The sequence below is a fragment of the Opisthocomus hoazin genome, chromosome 2, assembly GCF_030867145.1.
Source record: "Opisthocomus hoazin isolate bOpiHoa1 chromosome 2, bOpiHoa1.hap1, whole genome shotgun sequence".
NCBI classification, from domain to species: Eukaryota; Metazoa; Chordata; class Aves; order Opisthocomiformes; family Opisthocomidae; genus Opisthocomus; species Opisthocomus hoazin.
This window is the reverse complement of record NC_134415.1, coordinates 71,990,996-72,012,761: the sequence shown is the minus strand read 5'-3', so window position 1 is coordinate 72,012,761 and position 21,766 is coordinate 71,990,996. Positions and strand designations below refer to the sequence as shown.

The 21,766-nt window shown below is 37.0% G+C and overlaps 1 protein-coding gene across 1 annotated transcript in view; it reads left to right on the top strand.

Moving 5' to 3' along the window:
* The window catches only part of NKAIN2 (sodium/potassium transporting ATPase interacting 2), a 589,780-nt gene that overhangs the window by 296,124 nt on the left and 271,890 nt on the right, over window positions 1-21,766 (top strand). The window contains exon 3 of the mRNA XM_075414118.1: window positions 13,782-13,862. Within this exon, the coding sequence (XP_075270233.1) occupies window positions 13,782-13,862 (81 nt within the window). The remainder of the gene's footprint in view (window positions 1-13,781; window positions 13,863-21,766) is intronic.

Sequence of the window (21,766 nt, the reverse complement as noted above, 5' to 3'; positions counted from 1 at the left end):
CAAAGTTATCAGTCTGTCATGCTGTTGTCTCCTGTCATAAAACTGTCATCACAGTCTCTCTGATGTGGTGATGCTGGGGGCACTGGTGAAGTTTCTTGGCTCAGAGGTGCTAAGATTTTGCATGGTAAGCTATGTTGCTGCAATGAAAGTCACATGGCTCTTCTGCCACAGTGTGGGAGCTACTATGGTTTTCATTGCTAGTGTCATTTAATACCATCTTGACATCTGGATATGTTCCCACCCTATTTGAAGTATCAGCTGTTTGTTCCCTCAGTGTTGGCCTTTCTTACCTCCTTATAATTTAATTTGTTGAGCTATCATCCTTTCAACAACCTGCTTTTTTTTTTTCTGAAAAGTACTGGGAAAGGGTCTGTGTAACACTGAGTGTTTATCAAAATAATGGGTATGCTTTTCCATCTGAGCTGTGCATAGAGTCATAATGCCAAGAAAGCTCTGTTAAGAATCAAAGAATCTGACGAAAAGCTGGGTTGGAAGGAATGCCTGAAAATCATCTCACCCAACACACACTCAAAGCAAAGCAAAGTTGTGTAACCTTGTGTTTAAAGGCAGGTTTTGCACCCTATAGTCATACCATTGGGTTTCTTGATTGTATTTGCCATATCTCCTAATGTTGTTATATCAGAAATTATGCTGTAATTGGTTGTATTAATGATACATGAGAAATTCGTATGCATCTTGTAGCTTGCAAGTCAGTTCAATTCCCTCATCATATAATTCTCAAGATTTTTTTTAAAGACTTTAAAGGTTAAAAAATCTCCTTATATTCCAGTTTGCTGAGTTAGGACTGCTATAAAAGAGCAGCCTTAGCTTGAAATAACATCTGTGCTGAACAATGGTTGTTTTCAGGTGATTCATCTAAACAGAACTATAGCTATATTTTAATTAAATTTTCTACACAACATATATTAGTGATGGATTTACAAGAACTCTAGAACATTATACTCCAGAAGGGTTTTTTTTCCTAAAGATTTTACAAGTCCCTAGCCTTTGTGTCTTTCATTAATCACCAATTTATTGTAGAAAATAATCTTCTCAAGTTGTAAATGTTTCTTGCCAAAACTATTTTAACTCGCTGCTTTCACCTAGTAATCAGTACTTAGTAAATTTTTTTTTTGTTTCCTCACAAGCAATAAGTAATGTTGCCATCAACAATTTTCCATTAAATTCCTCCTGAGAATGTGAAAAAACAGACTTTTTTTATGCCTAAAGAAAGAATGTGATGTTTTTACCGGGGACTACTCTGTGATTAAAGGTTGACATTCCAAGTAGCTGCCACTTCTCCCTTTACCTTTATGTGTAGATCCAATTTTATTCTATTTTTGTTGTTAGTTCTGATGCAGTTATGGTCTCCATGGAAGTTCGTGACCCTGACTCGTGCAATGAAGGGAAAAACGGTTTTAAGATAATATGTTTCTTGATTAAAATATTGACTAAACTACTGATACAAACTGAAAAAAAAGGCTCGTTAAATTTCTGTGGGAATAGTGTGTCATCTCTATAGGACAAACTAAGGCTATGTAGAACATCTCATCTATGTGTTGGCACATAATAATCTCATTGAATTCTTCTCAGTGTGATGAAATTCCTACATTTGCAAAGCTTTCCTTGTTTCAAAATATGTAAAATGGAGTAGAGGTTGTTTTTGGCTTTTTCATCCTTTGAATTAGTGGCATATAGTGCACCATACTTAAACTATACTCCTGATCTGCCATACTCTCTGAATTTTATCTCATAATGGCTTTGTTTATTGGTGTCTTACCTGTAGGTACTGCTTGCTTTCCCTTTGACTATCAATACCCTATCTTTCATTGTAAAAGAGATGTTAAAATGATTTTGGCAAAACCCATCTTCAGTGAGTGGAAAAAAATGCATGAAGAGGTAGTCTATTAGTATCTTAGCATTTCTTCCTACAAAAGAAGTGGCATTTTCAGGGTTATACAGGCTACCCATGTAAAACCTTTATTTGGCACCTCTGCGTACTGAAACTGTCCAGCTAGCTGATAAGCGGGCACCATGCCACTGAAGCAGATGGGCATAGCTGTAGAGAGCCAAAAGACAATGTATGTGCATCAAGTGTGGATGTTGGTGGCAGGCTTCCCAGTCACTGATGTCTTAACGATTAAATGTCCCGAGTTTTTTACATCTGTAGTTACAGAGATGCCAGCCTTACTCCTGGATGATGTTTGAAAATCTTTTCTGCTTTTTTAAATTATAAAGAACTTTTTGAGAATGCTTGATCTAGAAGATACTTGAGACAAGAAGTTTAACAGTGAGGGAAATAGTAACGATAACCTTTCCCAGTCCAAAACAGGCACATGCTCTCACTTAAAACTGAGATGCAAACTGGAGTTCCAGAGGAAGGAGACCAAAAGCATTGTTTGGTGTATTTGACATATGCAGTGGAGAGAAGCAACAGGTACTTTCAGAGAAAGAAAATCAGATACAATCAGAGAAATGCAATTACCGTAATTTTACCAAAAAAGGATTTGGCCGTTATGTTATGAATGAAAGAGACTCAAAGCCATGCATAAGGAGCATTATGCTATTATTTAATTGTACCACATTTAGGGAAATAGAATTTGGCAAGTCTATGTGTATTAAGAGGGCTGGACCACAAAATTACCTGATTACATCACCAGTTTATTCTCAGAACTGGAGGAACATATTGCACATAATATTTCTAGCTAACGTTTTTTGATGTAAGTTGAAAGTGAAGGAAAAGACGGTTTCCCTAAAATACTCTAAGAGAAGGTTTTTCTTTGTTTCCTGAATAAAATAAACATGCACCCAGAGTCAGGTATAAACCTTCCTGAGGAGGACCATAATTCATCCAATAAACAATCAAAGTGTAATGTGTTCTGTTGATTTGAATAAAGCCAGATATTGATTGATTGATAAATAAGAAAGATATTTTTAGAATAGTACTTCCTTTGAATATATGCAGTCGGGTTTCAGTGTGAAATTAATGTTTTTTTAGACACACATAGTCTTAAGTTTCCCTGAAGAAAGTAGAAAATGAAGTCCATTTTCCATTTTCTGCGCTTTTAGAAGGAGTGATGTTTGAGTATCTGCTTTTATTTTATTGTTGTAGCTTCAGATTTCTTTTTAATCTCATTTAATACATTCAAGATTGAAAGAGACTGAAAAAAAAGCTGCATTATATTAAAACACACACATCTTACCAAATTGGGCAGTCTTACCAATCAGATATAGCAGAAGGGAAAAAGGGAAGGCGAAGTGTGTTCGTCATCTTCCTGTCTCCCCTCCCTGTGTCTTATTAGTGACACTCAATGAGTCAGTCACACTCATGTGGGCATGGTGACTATCTCACAGGTATGCCCCCCACACACAAGGAAGTTGCATCTAACCCTGTGCTCACCGCACACTTTCATGAAGCTAGTTTTTATGCCTCTAGAATTTAGCTCAATTCACTCCAGCTGTCTTAGCCTCCTAAAAAAAATTCATTCTGGTTCCATAGTACAGTTGGCTCTGAACAGCTGTGCTCATTGGGTTCCCTTTAAAGGTGAACACTCTGCAGATCCAATTTATGTATGTTTGTTATCTCCAAAGAATGGGAAATGATCTTTGCTGTTGACTGGGACTTGGAAAACAGCCACCAACCTCCCAAAACAAAGCTGCCAGCTAGTAACTTAAAAGTCTGTTCCCGAACCCTGAGACACAAACTCTCCTAGTATCTTAGTCACCTCCATTTTTTTTCCAGAATTATGCTTTAGAAAACAGTTCAGAGAGAGGTAAGAAAGCACCTGATGGTCCTCATTTATTTTTCCTGTGACAAATATGTCTTTAGCTTCAATTAAATCTCCTTTGGAATATGAACACCAAGGTCAAAACTCAAAGCCCTGTGAACTCAATGGCCAGGCTTCTCATGGCTTTGACTGTTAAGGTGTTAAATTGAAGAATATGGAAGAAAGAAAACAATACCTGGGAAGATGAATAAAAACCTCTCAATTTATCAAAAAGGTCTTATTGTAGATGGCTTAGTTTTAGCAAGAATTTCGATGTATTCACTGAGGGAGATGGATTCCCTTTATAAATAGTTGCAGTTGGCACTCAGATACTGAGGCATCAATAAAAGAATCAAGATAAATGTCAGTAGAGTTCTGTTCCTAGCAACAGTATCTATTGATTTTATTTTTTGCATTCTGTTAAAAATGAACACTGTAAGAGTTCCGAGTGTCCTGATTTGTATTTTTAATAGGGAATTTAAATGGGTACAGCTGTTAAGAACTCCATTAAAATAAACTGTTCAATGACTGAATTATAATCATGATTTTGCTTTCAGGGTGTTTCTGAAAAGGCCAGAGACACCAAGTAAACCGTCAATACATATGTAGCTCCAGCAATATGCTGATGTCTGAAGGAAATTATGGCTTCCCACCTTTCCAGTGAGAAGCCCTTCTCATTAGCTTACAGCAAGAATATATTTCCTATGTTTATTTTATCTGGACAAAACCACCTTGCCTTCCTGGCTGCACATTGTGTAGCTCAAGCAGAAGGGAGAGACAATATTCCCATCCAGGTCTGGTTATTCAGCAGAATAGGTAGGTTCCTCCTAGGACTGCCTGAGAGAAGTGGTCCTCAGCTAGTGAGACTGGTTTACCCTGGGTGAAATGGCAAGATGAGCATGACAAAGAATTCATATGGAAAAGCACTGCTACCCCACAGGGGGGTTGGGCAGTCAGCAAGGCTTATTGGACTGCTCTCAAGAACTGGTACCATCAGCGGAACCTCTTGGTAGGGTAGTGGTCCTCAGAGTGGGAAATGGAAGGGAGGGAGCAACACCACTTCTTGCTAAAGGGCTATTCACATATTCTATATAAAAGTAATTACACAATCCTCTTGAGCATTTTTCCTAATATTTCTTAACAAATGAGGCAGATTTGTACATACAAAAAGCCTTGGATAAAGCAGTAGCAGTTTACAGTAGCCAATGACCTTGTTCATGTTTCTTTTTTGTTGGTAATTCATTGGTAAAATATTCTGTGGTGCTACATATTACAGTGAAATTTTACAGCAACAATTCCAGCAGTTTTCCCCTAAGATTTAACAATAAAAAATATTCATAGAAGATAGCTTGAATTCTTGTGAATGCAGTTCACTGATCACTATGTATGAACTCTGAGGAAATCCAGGGCTTGAAATGATTAGTGTTTTAAGAAAGGTCTAGAAGGCAGGGTTTGGAAAAATTCTATCAAAATATTTCTAGCCCTTGCATTCAAGAACCAAATTACCTCCAAAATCATATCATTTTGATTTCTATCTTTCTTTTTTTGTGTGCCAACTATGAATTTAATATCTGATAAGAACTGCTGAAAAAATAACGCCATTTCAAAGACAAGTTTTCAAGTTTTTACATCTTGTACAGCATTGATCTCTAGTGTTTTGAGGTAGATCCTGGTAGATTCATGATGGAATTACAGCAGAGGGGTAGAAGACGATAAAACCAGCACTATTTTAAGGTTCACTATTGCCTGACCAACTCAAGTTATGTCTTGAAAAATAGAGATATTACTAGAATTCCGATCAAAAGAAAGCATTTAGAGCTCTATTTAAGTGTGAATTATCTGTGTATTATTTTCCTGTTTCTTACATTTAATTAGTCATTTCCATTTTGAGAGACTTTATAATCTCTTCCACAAACAGAATAAAGAATGCTGAAAAAAACAGGAAAGTAGCATAAGAGGAAAAATATCAATCTATCTGTGAATATATGGATGTATATGTATGTGTCTGCAGCTGGGTGGATATACACTGTGTTGCAGTAAATTGAGTGTTCAGATATTTGAAGTTGCTTCCTGCTGGTAAATGTTTCACAACAAAGATATGATCAAAAGAAATACAGGAATTGAATGATGAGTGAAGCCAAACCAATTAAATCTCTACTGCTAAGTCAAAAAGATGAAATAAATACGTCCTATTAAAATTTCTGCCTCACCTTACTTTTTTAGTACGTAAAATGCACTTTTGTTAAAAAGATCATGAGCTTTAACATATGGATGGAGAAGAAACTTAAAACAAAACCCCATGACAAAAAGAATTTGAGATGACAAGAAGAAAATGTCTTTGCTTCCTAGTTTGTGAGAAGGATGGCAGAAATATCGTCTTTTTAAAGAAAATGCTTTTTACAGTGACTCCTTAGTGACAAAATTATTTAATTTGGGGTTCTAGAATATTTGTAACACCCTAGTGTAACATAGTAGATTGACTGAACAATGCTAAAGTATAAGTTATGTGTATCTGTGTGCTTACTTTTACATTTTGGCCATTCACCCTATCACATCATATGAAAATAAATCATTATTTATCAAGAATAGAGTGACTACACTGAGAAAATATTGTGTATCTTTCTTATGAAGGCTTTATGAATGGGTTAATATGTCTTCTGAGTTGGTCATGGATTCTTGGAATGGGCATTTGTCTTTTAATGGTTAAGGTAATTTTTTAATAAGGTACAGTTGGACACCGAATTAGAAGCTGAAAAACAAATGAAAGTGATGCAGTACCCAAAAGCAGCTGCTGTGTTAGCCCTGCTTCCATTCTTTTCCACTAAAACCTAAAGTGCTGTGAATCCAAGAAACAGAAAATGAACAAATGAATGATTGAAGCTTAAGCTTTAATGGACCATCAGTGTGTGCAGGATGCAAGAGACAATAGTTCTCGGAAGATGTCTCTTCAGCAGTCCTTTGGGGATATTTTACACAGGTGATGTTTAAATTTCTTTGTTCTTTTTGTTTATGTGGAAAAAGGGAGTGCATATCTGCATAGTGCAGTGTTACTATCTCATTTTTTATGTCATTGGTACAAGATTTTTAATGAGCTCTGTGACATTGGGAATTTTGCCTAGGAGGAATTTAGCTTTCCAAACAGCAAGAGTGGAGTGATCTATGTCGGACACTGAGAAATGAACCGAGCCCTGGAAGTGCCTTTTCCTCTCGATTGACTGTAATGGGAATCTAGACACTTCTCAGAGGAGGACATGCATTGCAGACATCTACATGTGGGCAGATGGGTACAACTCTGGCAGTAATGTGCTCTGTAGAAATCCAGCTTCTTTTATGCAGAAGGAATTGGAGCTGTCTTCAGAAAAAAAGTAAATCTCTTCTGTGTGTTCTGGGCCAAGCAGAATTCTGGCACACAAGAAAATGGAAGCAAAACAGAAGCCACCAAAACAAAAACGGAGCCCAAGCTATGACTCCCTAGCTATGGGTAGACTGAGGGGTGACTGCATATCGAAGCAATGTACTGGGCTCCAGACTGTCCCTTCATCCATTTGTGACCTGACCAGAATGTCCCTCAGCTTTCTTTCTGCCTTTTGTGCTTATGAATCCCTCCCACACAGATCAAGGGGTAAATAGAGTTAATACACTTCTATATAAAATCAGGGCTTATAAATGAGCCCAAGTAGCTTGTATGTTTATACATAGCCACTGGGTGTAGAGAAGCCTCTGGGAAGAAATTTTAAGAAGCACTTGCTCTATATCTGCAAGCTGTGATTGCTCAGGAGTAAAAAACAAATCCGACAGTGATGTTCGGTTTGGTAGTGACCAGTTCTGATGCACTTGACAGTTCAGCAGCTTTCAGTCAATTTTGTCAGAGGACACTAAGTATTAAAGTGTAATGTAAGGGAAGTAAAATAACAAAGACTTTATACCTGAAAGAGCAAAGGGAAGGAGAAAATATGCATACATTTTTGACTGATGAATGGCTGAAGAGTCAAGGACTCACAATGCTGAAGGGTTAAAATCTTTGCTGATAAACACGAGCAGACAAACTAGACTGGCATTCCAATCCGTGACAGAAAAGTCCAACAACTCAAAAATAGATTGTACAAAATCAATTCACATTCACTTAGAAACAGAAGCTCACAAAGATGGACAGTGCTCTGACACTATAGCCGTGAATGACTAAAAATAAAGAAAAAAAACAGCAAGCAAAGGGCAAAGTCTTAATGACATGAAGAATTGAACCAAGAAAAACTTGTGCAAGCTACATGCTGTGACAACCAAAAAGCAATGAAAAGTATCCAGAGGATTATGTCATTCTACACGAGTTTCCCAGTACATTCAAGAAAGTGAATGAACATTTATTGAAGTCGACCTGGTCGCACAAAGCCCTCTGCTGGCAGGAACATTACTATTTGTTGTCAAAGCTACTGGTTTTGGCCCTGAGCTCTCTCCCATTGAGGCCTCTAGGTAACTGCTGGGCAGGGCAGACTTTCATCTGGGTCATTAAAAGCAGAGCACGGTTGCTCTTTGTGTTAGGTTGCTGAGAGCAGCAGTTCTGCTTAAAACAGCTGGTCCTCACACATTCAATAACTGAATCTCTCCTGGGTGTGAATTTGGCTTCTGATTCCTCTTTGGAGTCAGGCTGTGGTTTGTGATCCTGCTCTGCACTGAAGGCTTCCCACTGAGGTGTGGCTCCTGCTGGCTTCTAGACCTGGAGTCTCCACCATCCTGTGCTGCCCACACCCTTATCAGCTCTCAGAGGAAAGCCTCGGGCAGTAAGAATGGGAAGGAAACGGCAAAATGCCAGAGCAGATTAAATTAGAGAAAGGTGCCTACTAAGTGGCTGCATGAAGTCACCCTGTAGATTGCTGTTCTTTGCCACTGCAAATGGACTTCTCTCAGGGGAGTCTAGATGGGGTCTTTTACTAGTTCCAGGAGGGTGGGAACAAGAGGCAGAACTTTTGCTGTTTGGTGCTGAAGAGGTTGGAACAGGCAACACCACAGGATGTTACGACAACTAAGGCATGGACTTTACTGTTCAGATATAGCTGACTCCACCAAATAGTTGTTCCTATTTCAGAGGAGCTTTTCAAAGGTAAGCAGAGCTGTAGGCACCTCAGAGATTAGCTGAACATTGTTAGTAAGTTTAAATAGTATGGTGGAGTTAAGTATTCAGAATTCCAATTGTTATCAGATTTTATGGGGAAGAGATAAGTTTGAAAATTGTATTTCTAAGTATCTTCATAGACAGAGGAAATTAGGGGAAAATAACTTTAGAAGCAAAGATAATGATAATTGTGGACAGTTGTTATTAACTGTTAACACAGTTGTTACTGTGTTATTGGAAAGGGGTGCTCCTTTCCAGACATGCTGGGCTCAAGGTAATCTTTGAACAGCTCAGGTACTGTTGCCCAGATAGCATAAACAATCACATTTTTAATTACAGTGGGAAATGTAGTAATTATCATTTTAGAAATGCATTAATTTTCTTTTTACTGAATGGAGCATGGAAGGGTCTTGGGATATATTGTTTTCAGATTTGGAAGAATCTGAAACTAAAATTATGTACATTTCTGAAAAGAAAAAAAGTAGCAAATCAGTAATCACAGCAACAATTCGATAGCTGTGAATTGCACGAGGTAATACCTTGTAGGTCTGGAGCCCTTGTACACCTCCATCAAATGTGACTGTAATTGAGTCACATATCCAAAAAGGATTTGGGAGCAAGAGAAATGCCATGTAAAGTTCTGTGAAAAAAATGCTTAAATTTGAAATGCTCATAACTATCAGAGTTCCTCACTATTTATACTTGAAAGGTGTGTGACAAATTTGTCCTTCAGGCAAAGTGACAGAAGTATTAGAAGTGAGTTCTGGTGACCAGGTTTATATCAAAGGCAGTTGTGGGCTACCTGAACCTTTGGTTCTTGTGCCCTTGGGATCGTTTTTCTGTTGGGCTATGGAATTAAGTCTAATAATTTAATTTCTTTGACCTTCAGTTTCCCTGTTAGTAAAATGGAGATAACGTGACTTAGCCAGCTTTGAGAGAAGTGTTGTCATGGCTTAGGCCCAGACAGCCACAAAGCAGCTGCTTGTTTGCTCCTCCCCACCCCCCCATGTGGGATGGGAAGAATTGTAAGAAAAAGGCAAAACTCATGGGCTGGGATAAAGACAGTTTAACAGAACAGCAAAAGAAGAGGAAAATAACAACAATGATGCTGATAAAAAGAATATTCAAAGCATGGAATACACAGCACAGTTTTCTCACTGCCCAATGTCTAGCCCACTCCTGAGCCACAACTAGCCTCCCTCAGCTGGCTCCCCCAGCTATACAGTGAGCATAACATCACACGGTATCGAATATCCTGTTTGTTTGGCTAGTTTGGGTCAGCTGTCCCAGCTTATAGGATAAGACATCCTATATTAATTTGTAGCAAATTTTCAAACCTGTAACCACGCAGTATCAATAAATTATAAAGTAAGTAATTCCTCTCATGATTATTTGTAGAGGGTTATAATTTCATGTATACTTGAAGAATGGTAAACTTATTCTACCATATAAAAGCTGTATTTGTATGATTTTTTTTTTTACAAAAAAAGAGTAACTTTTACTGATTGGCTACAACTTTGCAAAATAGTAAGTATGTAAATCTTCAGTCTTAACCTTCCAGTTATACCTCTTTCCAGTGTTGCTTTCCATAAAAACAAATAAGCCGTGTTGTCATTGCTATGCTTTCTGTCAGTACCTCCTACTTGGTCAAGTGTGTGTTCATCAAGGCTCTTGTCTTGTCGATATGTGACTGCTGTACCATTGTCGTGGCTTATGTCATGTCTTGAACTCCCACGTATGAGAAAAAAATACAGCTATAGCCCTTTGAAGAACTCTTATAAAATGTGTTTCTAATTAGATACATATAATAGAGAGTACCAGAGGGATTTGTTCATTGTCACAGGCCTTCAGAGCTGAATTTCCACAACAATTTGCTGAAGCACATAGACAACAAGAGGCGTTTATGACTGAATGTGACTCAGAGATAAGAGATGTGCTAGATCTGAAGGATCTGAAATAAGAAGCAGTGGGAAGCAGAAGCATTCTTGTATTTCAAGAAAATTATACTTAGTGTTTATCCACAGAATTCAGGCAGCAAACACTTAATATAACATTTCAAAAGGAAGCAGTTTAAAGCATACTTTCAAAAGACATTTTTAAACATTATCTGTAGTCCAATAACAGCAAGTGCTTGTTAAAAGATTATATCTAAAACTCAGATAAATTTGTCATTTTTCTAGTGACTGACTACACAGTAGAAAAGAGAAGTTTCACTTCTTCATGTAAGCATAAGGTTCTCTGCTGGGACCAGTGGCTCCAAAGTGCCTTGGAGTGTTCTGCTGGATGTGCTGTGCACAAGCAGCTTTTTAATCAGCTGTTGCTTACATGCAGTGTGACAAGTTGTGCCATGAACAGCCAATCTAATGAAATTTAGTTTCCTATGGCTCTCTCCCGCATTTCTTTTCCCCTTCATGTTGACTGATAAAAGATGATCTTGTAAGTCTTTCTTTGTATGAAGACTTAATAGAGTATCTCTTCTTCTTTGTAGGCCTATTTTCCTGCAACTTTTGTAAAAAAAAAAAAAATCTTTGAATCTCTAGTCTTTTGTCCAGTTTGCTTACAATTGTTCAGGAGCACAGAAGTTATTTCAAGGGAACAGACATTGCACGTGGATATTAGTGCTTAAACCTCATTTCTTTGGGAAACAAGTCCAAATGCAGTATTTAGAATTTTCACTATAAGAAATCCAATTATCTTCATATGTCAGAAGGAATACTTGTATTAACTCCATCAGACTGCATGTATACTTGTACGTAACATTAAATTATTAAAACAATTAGTGAAACACACCAAGTTAAAATGCTGCAAAGTTAGAAAAAAATGCCAAATTAAGGTTATCAAATCTAAATTAATGTTTCCTTCTCTTGTACTGGTAGTTGTAATGTTTCATGTTACATGCAAAGCCAGGTGTACCATGAACAAGCTAATGGAAAAGAAAATGCTCAATAGACTTCATGTCTCAGAGTTGGGTTTAAAAAAAAAAAAAAAGAGTGTGTTAAGACCATGCATCTGGATGAAGTTTGTATGTTCCAAAGTCTTATGAGCAGCCTATGATCAAAGAGTAGATGTGCGTTAGAGAGGCCATGAAATCTCCATCCATGGAGATATTCAGACTTCAGCTGGACAGATCCCTGCACAGCTTGATCTATGATGGTTGTGCTTTGAGCAGAGGTTGGACCAGGTGACCTCCAGAGGGCCCCTCCTGACCTTTTAGTAGGCATGGTGGTGATGGGTTGATGTTTGGACTTCATGATCTTAGAGGTCTTTTCCAACCTTAATCATTCTATGATTCTAAATAAATCTGTGACCAGATCTGTAGACCAGAAAGAGCTGTCCTATAAAGTATAAGTAACCCATATGCTTTAAATCATCTAAAATTATTTCTGTGTAAAGCAATTCAAACCTTCAATACTGTCTTAGCTTTCATTAGATCAAAACAATATTTATTGTAATTCTTTAAAATCTGTACATAGTCTGCCTAATAGCAAGTCTGGTTGGCTGTTATTTGGTTATCTATAAAAAAAAGAAATCACAACAGGCCTAAGTTTTGCTCATGCTGGATATAGTCTCACTTCAGATCTCCTGAGAAAGGACAGAATTGTATTACTGTCACAATATCTAGAAGATTAAGTAGAACGTGATATGCTGAATGATAGACAACCTGACGCAAAAGAGCACTTCCAACAGAAATGCAAGAAGAATCCTATATAATTTGATACTGAATTTAGAGAATGAGATTGTCATTCTTGATAAACAATGGTTTGTCATATGTTTTTTATAAGGGATGGATAGTGTACAGTCTAAAATATTGTCTGTCTATTCAGAAGGTGATATAATACAGAGGTGTGCAGAAAAAAGTGCTTCCTGATTTGGAAAAGTGGTTTAACAAAATTTAATTAGTACAGTTTGGAGAAAAGACAACAAAACAAGAAGAGTAAACCCGTAAATACTTGAGAGAAATGACTAGGTGATATAAAAGTAGGAAATAGCCCTCAGCTATAACAGGAAGGGAATAGTATCGTGTGTCTGTCGTATTTTACACATATGCAGTACCATGGGTCTGTGGAATGAACTTAGCAAACACGCAAAATTGAATTGTGAACAACTAGAGGATAGCTATAACAGCCATTAGAAAAACAGTTGTAGATAGATCCTAAGGTTTATTAGATGATCAAGTAATTCGTCAAGGGAAGTTCTCAAGCACATATGTCAGATAACAGTAGCAACGGCAGGTCAAACTTTATTATACGAGATCCTCCAGCATTACTGCAGGGAAACGTAGTTTCCAGTCCTAGCACATAAGGTATATGAATACAAAAAAGAAGCAAAGTAGTGGACAGAAGGAGAGAAAACATGTACTCCATTACTCACATCAGATAGATTAAGAAGTTGTTTGACAACCACCAGTGACAGATATTGCTTAACCATGAATACTTCTTCTATACACTGTATAGTAAGTTATGTTTGCATAACCTTCTATACACTGTATACTTCTATACTTCTTCTATACACTGTATAGTAAGTTATGTTTGAATAACAATTTGAATAAACAGCTTTGCACTTCTCACATATAATGACTATTAGATGCCTCTCTTGATATTGCAATATTCTGCATTTGAACAATAATAAGAGATCCAGATTAATTTCCACTTCAAATGTCAGATCTATCAACTGTTTTCTCCAGTACAGGTTTTCTGGTGTGACTGAGTACTCACTAGGTCTCTAGATTGTGTCTGTGAAAGGGAAGAATTTATTCTTGGTTGTCTTTTATATGTAACATTTTCATTCATATGCACCATATTCATAGTTTAGTTTTGTCTTGGATTGAACTAATGGTCTAACAAACTAATTTTAACTCAGTTGATGGTGAAATTATTAACGCACTGCTTCTCTCTTCCTCCCTGCAGTATGCTGTCTGGCTGGTCCTTTGGGTTACATGGAACGTGTTTGTTATCTGCTTCTATTTGGAGGCTGGGGACCTTTCAAAGGTAATTTACCATGGGATACATTTAAGCCATCAGCACTGTGTTAACATGCCCCAGTTGAAAAGCTGTGTTCTCTTTTACTCATCCTCTTAGTGCTATTAGAATGAGCATAGTATGATGGAAATTTGGAGTATTCTGGGTAGGTTGGAAACTTTTAATCTGGACAGAAATGAACATATACCTTCTGATGCCCACAACAATAATGGTATATATGTTTTAAAAGAAAATTACCTCTTTTTGCCCCCTCAGTAATTCTGCAATGCAAATATCAGCTCTATGAGAGACATTAATTAGTGATTTCATGAATACCAAAGATTACCATCTCAGGGGTAGACAAATATTCTTTGTACCATTTAGCTTGCTACTACTTAGCTGAATTCCTTTCAGGGGTCTTATACCACAGTGTAATAATTGTTAAATAAGGTGTCTTTCATTAAATTAAAAAGTAAACTGAGATACCAGCGTAAATTGTCTTATGGCTACAGCACTGTTTTTTAACTTTGTACTTCATGTAGGAATGTTAGGTTTGAATGCTTATGCACAGTCAAAATCCATAGGAAAAATATATTTTCCTAAGAATGACATATTTATAGGGTTTTATTGACACTGAAGTGCTAACACATAAAGTGGCAGTTGGTAATGGGCTTAAACCAACATCTCAGACCAAAACTTCTACTTTGTAAGGCATTCCCGGAAGGCTGGCAATTTGTGGGAGAAAAGATTAGCAGTGGTACAGATTGTTTTGTTAAAGTAATAAGCTTTGAGTCTGAATGTTGCTGTCCATGCTGAGTTATACTCACAGTGGTGTGAACAGACCATCAAGGGGAATCCCGCGTGTGAGGGAGATCACATTCTCTTCTTGACTCAGATATTTAATTGCTGCTCCTGATTAAAGGGAGTTTAGCCCAACTGTAAATCATAGATGTAATTCTCTGATTCTTTGTGAGTTACTGATATGTTATGGTGCAGAAAGTTAAACACAATTATAGGAAGAACCAAGGAGGCAAAGATGCTTCCTTGGTCAGTATTTTCTCTCAAATCACCCACAAAGTACAAAAAATACTTGGGACTGGGATATTTCATCCCCATGTATTCTGTTTCTTCAAAAGATGCAGACTTCAAAAGAGTTCCATTTCCTGAGGGTGTAAAGTAATTTTCTGCAGGTAAAATGTTACACTTTCTGGGTTTTATACCTTCAGACCAGCCCAATCTCATTAAATTCTTGGCAAAAACATAGTAAATAAAGGAACTCACATCTGTTATCTTCTATTTGGTTAAAATGTTTTCTGTATTGCCGAGTGGACTAATGTATATAGCAAACCCAGCACCTGTTGTAAAATTCTGTTCAACTCAATCCACCCTCTTTCCACCTGCTTGTTTCAGCCTCCTGCATTCCTACACTTATAAACATTCAGGTGATTACTGTGTATGGGAAGTGAAAGAGGGTGGGAAGGAAGGGAGAAAGGAGAAGCAGCTGTGTGAGCACTGTGTTTTAGTGGGTATAAAACCAGCTTAAAAATACTAGTAAGTGCTACTTGGAATAAAGATGGGCCGAACCCAGTATCTAAACCTGGAACTGATTTTTTCTGAAGTCTGTGCATTGTGTTATTGAGAGTGATTCCCAACCAACCATGTGATTCAGGCTTATATTTAGACGCAGTTAAAATTTTCATTTGGTCTTGGAGGATTGAAGAAATAAGTACAGGTTGACCCTTTATCTACAAAAGATCTAACTCACACATGGGATGTCACTCTCCTCTCCCTTTCAGCTGCCTATGGTACATCAAAACTTCCCCACATGATCAAATCTTCTGCAATATCTAGGGCCTAGAAATACATGGCTAATGGAAAGATACCCAACCATTCGGGTGGATAAAATTCATCCTTCTGTTCTAGATCCTTTGAAGGCTGCAACTGTTTTACAGATGTAGGTATCTTAGAAAATGGATCATTTTAAGTTTTATGTCTCTCAGACACACTCATATGCCTTGCACTGAATCTTCTTTATTATTTATATTATCATCTGGGAATAACTGCAACTTCAAATCTGTAATGATACTCCTGTGTATTTTTTTGTGTTTGGAATGGCACGTAGAACCTTGAAAAAAGCTCTGGGTCTGAATTTGTTCTAAATAGAGAATAAAAAATAACCTTTAGATAAGTACCAGAGAGATGCCTCTGAGGTTGTAAACTATGAGAGAGGATCCTGCACAGCATGGCTTTAGGAACTGATAGGTTAAAATTACAGCCTAATAATAGTTCAGCTGGGTATAGTTTATTTTTATATGTATAATTTATAGCTTTCTACTAAATAAAATAAGCGAAAGGCTTTTAAGTTTAGAGAACAGCTTTTGTTCTATGTGTATGTGCATCAATTTTTCCATCATCACTTGCTGACACAATGGTGGAGACATATTTCAATTGTTAGTATACATTGTAACAAAAAGCTTGCTAGGTTCATCCTTTTTTGTTTTAGTTGGGGGGGGGGAGGTCATGACATTTTCACAGGTTCTCCTTATTACAATGAAACAGGCCTGCAAACACTTAGAAATTTTTAGAACAATGAGGTCTAGAACAATCTCTGAAGAGGCTGAGGAGGCTTGAGGATTATTAGTGAACAGCCATGCAAATTAGTTTGCATTACACTGTTACAGTCATACATATCTTGTGAAAAATGGCATCACACTATTTTCTGTTCTTGAGGCATGGTTGTCTTTGCTGAAACTTTCACAGCAAGCTGGAACATTTATGACTTTGTAACAAAGATTTGTAAAAAAAACCTGAAATGCAATAATTTGTTCTTAACTTTGATTGTTATGTGGATCTGTGAATGAATACCTCGAAAACCCACTTCTCAGGCATACTTTTCAGTATTACTCTTCAATAATATATAATTAATCTGTGTTTTGTTTTGCTCTCTGGCGAGTGCCATACTCAGTATAAGTAGGACTTTAAGGTTTCAGGACTGGTAATATTTATTTTGGCCTGTGCCTAAGCAAATGTAGCATACAAAAAGCTTAACTTTTTGTATTGAAAGAGGCACATCTGAAGTACACTGGTGAAACAAAAAGGAAAACCTCATAGAAAGCATCTCTGAGAAAATGTAATATTTCAATGATTTGTTTAAATATATCAAGAAAGGACACAAGGAACTAGATTCAGTTATCTCAGAGCAAAAAAATAAAGCCCCACAAAACCCAACAAAAAATTAACAGTCTGTTTAGCATTTTTCACTTTCTTCTTCAGAAAAATCTCCCGTTTACTTCTATGGAATTCAGCTGCAACCTCTGTACAAAGACCCTCGGTAGAAAGAGTGCTGCAAATGCTCATGTAATGAAGAAAATGTACTCTTGCTTCAAGGCATTTAAAAGCTTTCCCTAACGATGTCTAAGGATCCCACAAGTGGAATAGAAGCAGAATAAGAACTATCAAGCTCCCATTTTTAGTTTAAAGATGAGTAGACATTTTTTTCGCTGCAAAAAATGCAAGCTGAAGTTGCACTGATCCCATCACAAGTGTGGGAGTGTAGAGATGCTGCCGCTGTCAGTCACTGGGAGCATTGGCGGAGGCTGGACTTGGGGTGCTGGAGGAGGGGGACTAGCTGGGATGCAGTGTCCAAAGCAGCCCTTGCTGCATGTGGTCCCAGCCTCGTGCCAGTACTTTTGGTTCTCCTTGTACGCGACTCTACTTTTGTGACTAGATACAAGAGCTCTCCTCTCAGTGCCGCCTGTCTGAGCTTCGGTATCTCTTTGCTGTAGTCCCTACAGTACTATGTGAATGTGACCAAGAATCCACTTTTTAAAAACTTGTTAACTGTCAAAATTAACTTAGATTCTATTTTTGTTGCATTCTTGACATATTCCTTGTTTATACCTAATAACATACAAAGGTGATATTTAATATATTAAATTATAAGGTTGAACTTCTATGTCTTTTGACACAAAAATTAGGTGTTTGAAAGTCAAACACTCCAGTATCAAGAAATGTCAGAATTAAGGTTGCTTGTTTAAGCATAATTTAGCGCTCTCTGTACATTCATTTTTATATAGCTTTTAATAATGCAGTTACAACTGTATTTTTTTCTTTTCCACGGTCCTTTCCTTAATCTCTATATAGCATGGCCTATTTTAGAGATGAATCAGGTTTGGGACTTGAGAGAGGCTACCATACTGGATCTTACTCCATGTATTGCAGCAGTCAGAGAAAGCTGAATAAAGGGGCAAGGAAAAAAAAATTGTGGTTGTTTTACCATGTATGGCCATTACATATTTTGTTTTCTCGTCATTGGCCATTATGTAATTAATTTCCATACCTCATACAAGTAAATCCTGTGTTTCAACTCTGCTCTGACGACATGAAGAATAATACTATGAAAGCTTACGTACAGAACTGTGGCACCTAGGGACCCGAAGCACAGTGGTGATTGCATGTACATAGCTCACCAAGTGTAGCTAAAGAGCAGTTCCTTGTGATTTTAGCACTCATTCTACACATATGAGTTGCAAGCTACTGTTCTTTAAAAAAAAAAATTTATTTGCATTGAACTGAGGTTAATTCCTTTCCTATATTTTCCTGAGCTTCAACAGGGGGAACGAGTAAAGATAGGAAAGATTGAAAAAATTTACTTACTTAAAAATGAAATTATTAAATATGATACAAAGAACTGAATGTATTGTATGTATTAAAATGTAAACTAAAGAAAAGTATGTAATCATGTTGTTTTTTGCCAGAAGTTTTAAGGGAAATTAAATGTTACTGAACACATTTTCTCCTACCCACCCTAAATATCTACAAATATAAGATAGCTTAGGTCCACAAAATCACAGACTAGTTCATGTTGGAAGAGACCTCTCAAGAGCACTTAGTCCAGTCTCCTGCTCAGAGCAGCACCAACTTCAAAGTAGAGCAGGTTGCTCAGAGTTTTAGCCAGTCAAGTTTTAAATGTGTCCAAGGATGGAAATTTAATCATCTCTCTAGTTCTTAACCATTCACATTTTGGAAAATTTTCTCCTGATATGCCGTTGAAATTTCCATTGCAGAGATCTGTGACATTGCCTCTTTTCCTTTCACTGTGTACCTCTAAGAACAGTCATGTTCCATCTTTTCTAACACCACCTTTAGGCTTTTAACTGAAGTTGAGTAATTCAGCTTTCTTTTTACCCTTTGTGTAGTTGAATTCCCCTTTCCAACCACACACAGCTTGTTGCACCCCACAAGAAATAAAGCTGATTATCATGTAATAATCAGTTCACTTTTCACAATTTTACATGCTTTACTATAGAAGAAAAATAAAGAATCTTCATATATATATGAAGCTTTATAATATCTTACCTAAAATGCCAAAAGATGAAGGTTATGCTTGTTATCTGGAAGAAGTATTAACACATTCAAAAATCATTAGAATCCTGTAGTTCAAAGACAATTCAATTTATATCAACGTTTGAGTTGCCTGATATTGTATTTAGGGAAATACTAAAAATATAGCATATAAACCTTGCAGTCCAGTAAAATGCTGAAAATGTGAAACTCTTGTTCTTTCCTGCTGAGGTAAGTATGAATCAGGAAGGTTAACCAGGAATTTGGTGAAGGGTCCCCAGTAGCTTATAGGGAGGAGGAGGAAGGCAATTTAATGGCATTGCTGGGGAATAGCCCTGGGAAGAGAGACAGCTCCAGGAGTGCAGAGGAGCTACTGGAGAAATGAAGGTTTAGGGAGAGTTTGCTGCTGTTTTATTATTTGCAAGTATTACCCACTTTGTAGCTGAACTGCAAGTTTGACTGTTTTCCACATCATGAAAGCAGAGTAATAAAAATTAATGTAAGAAGTCATGTAAGTGGGATTACCCAACTGCCAATATACACTGAGATTAACATCAGCATTTTCATACTTATAGTCATGGTTCATAGTAAAGTAAGGCCAGAAGGAACTTCAGGATATGGCTAGTCCATTCTCCAGTCAGGCTCAGCAACCAGCCAGGACTATGGGAGAGAACCTAAAGTAAAATATCTTAGGGATGAAATGAGCAATTTAGAAATCCACCCACAACTGATGTTCACGCATTAGAAACTTTTCAGCACTGACAAATCCACTTTTCCCTTGGTGACCTGACATGTTATTCCAGGATTAACCAGATATGGCTCATGCTGTGTGGCTGTAGTGGCAGTCCATTCCTTCTCTTTTCCATTCGATGACACTCATGCTAAGAGGAAAGGGCAGCAATGACCATAGCACTTCCTGCCAACAGACAAATTGGTATCAGTCCTGCACTGCTGCTGGGGATAAGTGGAAGGGGTGGGGGGAAATATGGAGCCCATGTTTCCTCCTACCGCTCCCATTTGTTCTCCCCATCTTATCCAGCAAAGTTATAAGGACCAGCCAGAAACAGATGCTTGCTAGTATTTTTCCACTTGAATATCTCAGCATTGGCAAGCACATATCCAACTATGCATCGGACTTTCACATGCCACCACTCAGATTGATACCTAGTTGCTTTGAAGTGCAGTTTATATGTGTATGCAAATTAAATGCAATAATGCAAATTTCTTCAGGGTATGATTTGCATAGCTTGTCACTCATGATACTTCAGAAACGTGCTGGGTATGAGTGCTGAACACTCTATCCAGCTAAAATAATCTGATTTTAAAGGGACAGTTTGATACCTGGATGAAGCTGATGAAAGAAGGAAACAAAAGAAAAGGTTCATTCATCTTCAGCGTAACTCAGTTGTAACGAAGCAATGAACCTGGCAGCAAGATCGAACTTACACCAGTTACACATTCATTCTACATTACTATGTGTTCATTAGTATAATCGTTATACTGCTTTGATTCCACATTTACTAATTATTTTTGTAAGGCAGTGGTTGTTAACAGTTAAATGTCAATGTTGCACACACTCTAATAAAACAACCTGCAGGATGTTTAATTTTGAACATATTACCTTCCTTGGATGTTGTTTCAACAGATGTCCTGTTAAGATAACAGAGAAATTAAATTAGTTTTCAACACAAAGCATCTGGTTAACTTTGTAGGTAAATGCCTTTGAGCGGTAAATCTGACCAGGGTTTTCAGATAAACAGCTATCAGAATGTTTTAAGTAAATGACTTTATTTTTTCACTTCTATTACTCAGGGCAGATTTGACATGCTTGATCATATATCTAACAGATGAAAATTGAAAATAGTGCTGGCAACCAGCAGTGTTAGGTTATTCTGAGGGTAGTTTCATGGGCAGCTACTATTAAGCATACTTACGGCTTCAGACAATTTAGTTTTGCAGCACTTTTTAAACCTCAGGATCTTATAGCAGCTAAGAGATAACTGATTATAATATGTAAACTGTTTATTACTGTAGACATAGCATATGGTGGAAAACATTTAGATAAAAGTGGAATTTTCCACCTCTAATGGTGAAGCAAGTTTTGATAGGAAATCAAAGTATAGAAAAATATGAAATATGTTTGTATGGATTTTTTCTTCTTGTACAAAGTTCACATTTTAAAATTTTGGGATATATTTTATTTTGAGCTCATAAATAAACATATACTTTCATATTGATTTATATACATGCACACTTTCACCATAATCTAATAGTTATGCACTGAGTACAGGAATACATGAAATTCAGTAAGTGTAGTGACTGATCAGATGATAACTCCATATGATAGTTTACATATGTGTGTACATATAGTATAAACATCATATATGTGTGTACATAAATATTAAGTACCTTAGTTATACTGTTAGGATCAGTAAGCACGTATTGTAGCATATGCCTTACAAATGCATATATTATATTTACATGGAGGTTTTCATATACATCTAAAGGCAGTGCTGTGGATATTTCTGCAAATCTTTCTAATGCTACAGCCAAGACATTGCAGAAAAATCAAATATGTATTTATGAGATTA